We start from the raw sequence: 6,000 nt of genomic DNA, 5'->3' as shown, positions 1-6,000 counted from the left end.
ACATTTTTATGTCCTGTGCAGTTTTCTTTTATAGTGGGAGTTTTGGCACTAACACATGGTAGAAGTTGTGTATAAATCCCAGATTGCCTCATTGTTTTTTTTCTCCCTCTGTTTCCGCAGTATATTTGCTGTGACTGCAAGAAGAGCTTCTGCTCTCTGTGCTCCGTGCTTCAGGAGAATCTGCGCATTTGTGCCACATGTCATTTGCTGAAGGCGACAGCCTTCCAGCGGCCGCGGCTCATGCGCCTACGAGTCAGGGACCTGCGTCAGTACTTGCTGCTCCGTAACATCCCCACCGATACCTGCAGGGAAAAAGAAGACCTGGTGGACTTGGTGCTGTGTCACCAAGGCATTGAGGAAGAGGAGGACCCCGACACGGGCAGCTTCCACTCGCGCTCCCTGTATACGCCGACCCCTTCTACCACGCAGTCTGCCTCAGAGCTGTCTGCTTTTGTCGCCTCTCAGGAGGAGCCGCTCAGCAGGAGTGATAGCTCTGATACCAACCAGGTCAGGACCGGCTTTAAACACTGTATGATTTTTACATCAACCACATCCCTGTGATTATTTTCTGAGGTACAGTCTGTCTACGAACCTCTCAGTTTTCACCAGTATGACCGTCAGTCAGCAGGTATAATATTTAACCTAAATGGTGAAAGTTTGGAGTTTCAGTAACGGTGGCCTGCAGGCACAAAGCTTACATCCCTGAAGGGTTTTCCACAGGTCTTTAGGTGTTTGTGCAGCTTTTAGTACATCATGTCACCACTTCAGTCTATTTGTTGAGCTGCTACAAATGAGCCTATGGGAACCACTTGACATGTCACCAAAGACAAATATAGAAACAGTGTGATGAAGTGAGCTTATTGTTTATCCTTTCATCCTGGCTTTACCACAATTTGTAAGCCAGTTAAAAAGAAACGGATCAGGATTTTAGAAAGCAGAGAGGCAAAAAGTAAAAGGGAAAACAACAGACACTACGACTGGCACTGACAATGAGCTCAGCTCCAAGCAGCCAGGATCCCCCATAAATACGTGTACTTGGCCTGCTTAGAGAGCAGTAAGCTTTTCTATGAATGGAACTGTTGTTCCAAAGGTATCAATGGGCTGTCTGAAGAGTGTCTAATCCTAATCTGGCCTGTTCCCGGCATGTAGCGAACACTAATGTTTGTCATTGCTGCTGTTATGTTGCAGGATATAGGTGATGCCACATCGGTGTCTCTCCTCAACTTGGACCCCAGTGAACACACTCCTGAGGTGATTAAGTTTCCCGCTGTCATTATGAAATAATTCATATGTAAAGTATTGACAAATTCATTTCAGTTCTGTTGCTGAATGTTGATACTAGAATATAAGTAGAAATAGTTGTTGACACAGCACTATATATAATTTTATATAGCAACTTTTGGAGTGCATGGAAAGCAATATAAGAGTTGAAAATGAGATTGCTTAGAATATCTTGGCTGGATCTGAATTAAAAAAAACAATGAAACACAATTTAACGGCCAGAGATTCCTGTGCTGCAAATATTGCAGCGTGGTGCAGATTGTAATACTCAACAGACTTCAAATTTAAGTCAGAAAGTGCTTTCTGCACAAAACAGCTCCTTTTTTTTTAATAAACCCCTTTATGATGCAGAATGAAGAGACTTTTAATTACAAGAAGTATCAAGTGGTGGTGCTCTCTTTCTATAAAACACAACAGACAATTCTGGGAAACATCAGTTATATTTTAAGTGCAATTTCTGTCATTTGTTATCCCATTTCACTGTTTTTCACGAGGCTGCCTCTTAAACAGTTAAATATTAAATTCAATTAAACTGCCCAAGTTTGTAATCGGAATCTTAGCTTACAGTTTTGTCACTACCATCTTGATTCTCCTGCTCCTTTAGGTCAGTCCTCAGACGCGACGTCGGGCCAGAGCATCTCTCTCAGACATCTCCAGCTTGAGGGACATCGAGGGCCTGTCTGTCAGGCAGCTGAAGGAGATCCTGGCCAGGAACTTTGTCAACTATTCAGGGTGCTGTGAGAAGTGGGAGCTGGTGGAGCGTGTAAGCAGACTGTACAGAGAGACAGAGAAGAACAGGAAATCATGTGGGTATCACTCTGATTAAATGCTGTGTGCTTTTTCTGTTACTAAGTTCTTGGCTCTAACAAAGTTTGAATTAATTAGATTACTATAAAATGTATGCACTGAACACAGAGTTTAAGCATTATTCTTATACAGTTTGCTGTAATCCGCTGCTGTATTAACTTTAATTTCTTTTTCTTGCAGTGGAAAATGTGAGCAGTACTGTAACCACAGGTAAGCTGCCACTGTGTGCACACTGTCCTATACGTCAGTATTTGATACCACATCCTGTTTTTAACCATAGACAATGATAATAATGACAATATCACATTCTGTAGGCAGTGATAATGTAATAGTGATAATAAGCAGGGTCATCCAAATGACAACAAATGCTCTCTCTATCTCTTACTTGCTTTGCTCCTCCCACACTAAAGTGGTGGCCTTCCCTCCTACCCCTCCTATCTGCAACGGTGCCATCGGAGGTAAGGCTAATAGATTCCTCGCCACTGTTGCCGTGGTCACGCGTACCATCTTGCCTCTCCATTGTACGAACAGTGTCACCACCACATCTTTATTCACCGTGAACCCATTCTCATTCTCTTCACCAGCTTTCCTCCCCCTCTGTATGTGGTCCTCCCTGTGGAAAGCCATTTACTGTGAGGGTCTGTTTCATTGAGGACGAAAATGAATAAAAGACCAGAAATTTGAACATTTCAGTTTCAGTTGTCATGCTCCAGGAACATTGATTCATCTTGACATCAATCTCCCACCCTCATCTATTCATGTGTTCAAGGTGTGAAGCTAATTATACGGAGAACTGCAGCATGTTAGGCGTGTATATTCCCTCTCTTACCAGCACGCTTTCCAGTGATAAAGACTGCGGTTGTCATAGAAACATCTTGACATATAGCCACAACAGGCATTTGACATTTTTGAGGAGATTGTGAGCGTGACCTCACTGAGATAAGGCACACTGGATAAGGTGAGGTGCTTTATCGAGCCGCTGAGTCCCTCCTCAGTGCAGTGTCTTAACATTTCCACTCACCGCTCTCTCTGTTTATCTTGCAGACGGCGAGAAGGGTCCGCTGACGATCCACGACGACAACCTCTGCAGGATCTGCATGGACGCTATGATCGACTGCGTTCTCCTCGAGTGCGGTCACATGGTCACCTGCACCAAGTGCGGCAAGAGGATGAACGAGTGCCCGATCTGCAGGCAGTACGTCGTGAGGGCCGTGCACGTCTTCAAGTCCTAATGCGCCACTGCAACACCGCAGCACCTGCTTCAGAGCAGCAGCTCAGACTGAGACTGTACCTTAAATCAACCATGCAGCTCATAACCTTCGAGTCCCCAAAATACTTATTTTGTGTTTGTTCCATGTTTGTATTCCTTAAATTCTCACATTATTTGCACATTGAAATATTATGAGAACTGTGTTTTTCTGAAGAATTTGACTCTTCAGTTTCACCAGTGGGCAGAACGTAGGATCCTATGAGTCATTTCTCAAGTAAACATATCCCTTATCTGTGTTCATTCCTAAGTGTCTGTTTTGCTTTTCTTACAATTTCTCAAAGCAAAGAATGTGTGGCACTCTGCCACTTACAGTCTTGTCAAACACAACTCATCACCCTCAGATCTGCCTATAAACTGTAGCTGGCACTCAGCGCCTCGCTTTTACAACTGCTGCAAGTGACGACATATCTTAGTAACACAGAGGACAGACACATGCTGAACCTCGCCACAGGAGAGAGGGAGGGGTGAGCCAACTAGGTGCCAAATAATGCTTCTCACCCATTTTTCTTTCTCCTCGGCTGCGATGGGGCCCAGTGTGTGGCTGTCGGTTCTTCAGCACGTTTCTATCAGAAAGCACTTTGTTCACACTGTGTGTTAATGCACCACTAGCACCACTACCATCACAACCCACTGCAAGCTATGACCAGTAATGATAGCTGAGGGTAGCACGTGTACTAAAACTAAAGCTTCGACTGATCCGAAGGAGTTTTAAAGGCTTCTAAGTTTTGTAGAGGTCAATGGGGGAAAAAAGCTAATTACAAATCAGTGACCTCGTGTTTTCCTTTTTAAGTTAAGTCAGATGTTGAGCAGGTGCTCTGCCGTTGTGATTCGAGGATATTGGTGATTGGTATTGGTGATTTATGATGATGCATTATCAATTTTATTATTATATTCCCTTATTTTGTTACAAAAGGCTTATCGTAATGCATTACACACTCCTACGAAGTCTGTCATTACAGCAATAGCTAACCTCTGCTGTCACCTCTGTCCTGTCTCAGCACTTTAGTGGAGACGAAGGACAAAAACCGGTGCTAACTCATCCAACCATCTTCCATGATTTCCAGCTGAACTGTGGATGTGAAACTGAATGTTTTTTTTCTTTCTGTTGTTGTACATTGTTGGGAGTGGAATGAAGTGTCTTAAAGCGTTTCAGTTGATTTTCTCTCATGTAGGAGTAATGTATTGAACTAACTATTCAAAGATATAGCTACGAGTTTACTGACACCTGTGGTATAGAAAGTATATAGAAATAATGACTTGCTAATGTATATTTGCATATATTGATCCATATGAGATGTATATATCTATATTTTTTCCATTTGATTTAAATTGTGTAATATCAGATTAATGAAATGTCCCTGGGATTGGGTTCGTTTATAATTACAGAGTTCTGTTTTACTGTCAAGTGGTTTAAAATGTGTTTAGTCAGCATAGGTTTGCTTGAACTATCTGTCCCTCTTGAACCAGAGCATGACAAGAACCTGTACGGTTATGTTATTCCCCCATATCCCCACATATAAAACCCCATTTCATGTGTTTTTTCCCCCCTAATGCTGCTCATTTTAGAAGTATCCAGCTCTGTACTGTACCCACACAAAGTCAACATTGCTGCTATTACAGTAAAGATGTCCCCTACAATCATGAACAGTAGCGGAGCAGGTTGCACTTTTCCTTTAGAGAGGGTGTAATTGTGTGCAAGGTTTGGTCTTTGTATTTGGGAACCTTTTTATTTTGGTAATTAAAGATTTTAATTAAAGTCTGTTTTTGTATACTCATGCATCACAAGCGGTGTCCCTGTACTATCTTGGATGAAGTAGTAATTAGAGCAGAAAACACACTGGTTTTAGCTTGTTAAAAGTGAGGAGTTGCAGGATTTCTTATAGTTTTTGGGGGTTTTTGGACAAAACTTCACATTGGATGCTGGGAAACAAAAATACAGGAACATTAGAAACTCCCTGTATTTATTTTGCTTTATTTAGACAATAATCTTGCCCTAAATCACATTGTGAGAATCGAAATACACACTATATATCAATGATAGATCCTCCAGACTGGGCTTAAGAAAAACTAAGGCAGGCAGTGCTTTGAGCTGCAGTGTCAGTGTGTTTACATGCTGATGTTAAGCAGGAATACTGTTTAATATTAAACTATATTAGTACATTATGTTTAACATTTGTTAATAAGCACTGAACAATGTACAGCTGAGACTGATGAGAAAGCCAGTTAGTGTGATATTGTAGGTATTGTCCAAAGTCAAATTTTGACCTGATGATGGCGCTATTTTAAAAGTTGGATCACCAAAGTTATTCCAGTTCTTCTTCAGAGGGAGGGATTTGTATGTATGCCACAAATTTAAAGGAATCCAGTAGTTACAGGGACATTACACTCCTGCGGCCTCAGCGAGGAGGCTTTAATTATCTTCTAAGCAAGTAGAAGCCTCTCAATATTAATATCTGATGGTTATCATCCATATCTTCTGGTAATATTCCCAATATGCAGCAAGATCCTTTAGTTACAGATTTGGGAAAACATCTTTGATCTAAAAATTTAATTGCTGACGAATACTTCACTGTAACTGTGTACGTGACATGAAATGTCAGAAGTCAGGAGGATCACCAAACTTCCATAAGCCTCATCCTCTG

At 41.8% G+C, this 6,000-nt stretch overlaps 2 protein-coding genes across 6 annotated transcripts in view; one reads left to right on the top strand and one right to left on the bottom strand.

Annotated features, from left to right (window-relative positions):
* The window catches only part of cunh5orf34 (chromosome unknown C5orf34 homolog), an 11,980-nt gene extending 10,001 nt beyond the window's left edge, over nt 1-1,979 (bottom strand). The window contains exon 1 of the mRNA XM_051422701.1: nt 1,847-1,979. The gene's annotated coding sequence lies outside the window, so the exon portion shown is untranslated. The remainder of the gene's footprint in view (nt 1-1,846) is intronic.
* Nucleotides 1-5,114, top strand: part of rnf34a (ring finger protein 34a) — a 7,518-nt gene extending 2,404 nt beyond the window's left edge. For 2 of the 5 annotated variants that reach the window (XM_051422704.1, XM_051422705.1), the window contains exons 3-7: nt 121-507; nt 1,189-1,251; nt 1,886-2,087; nt 2,269-2,298; nt 3,133-5,114. In XM_051422704.1, the coding sequence (XP_051278664.1) occupies nt 121-507; nt 1,189-1,251; nt 1,886-2,087; nt 2,269-2,298; nt 3,133-3,320 (870 nt within the window). In that variant the 3' untranslated portion in view covers nt 3,321-5,114. Of the gene's footprint in view, nt 1-120; nt 508-1,188; nt 1,252-1,885; nt 2,088-2,268; nt 2,299-2,498; nt 3,047-3,132 lie in introns of all 5 variants that reach the window. The other 3 variants (XR_007887486.1, XR_007887485.1, XM_051422703.1) reach the window with 3 other exon arrangements.
* The last annotated feature ends 886 nt before the right edge of the window (nt 5,115-6,000 follow it).

The sequence above is a fragment of the Dicentrarchus labrax genome, unplaced genomic scaffold (genome assembly GCF_905237075.1).
Source record: "Dicentrarchus labrax unplaced genomic scaffold, dlabrax2021, whole genome shotgun sequence".
NCBI lineage: Eukaryota > Metazoa > Chordata > Actinopteri > Moronidae > Dicentrarchus > Dicentrarchus labrax.
Note: the sequence above shows the minus strand (reverse complement) of the source record. Positions and strands in the feature narration are given on the sequence as shown.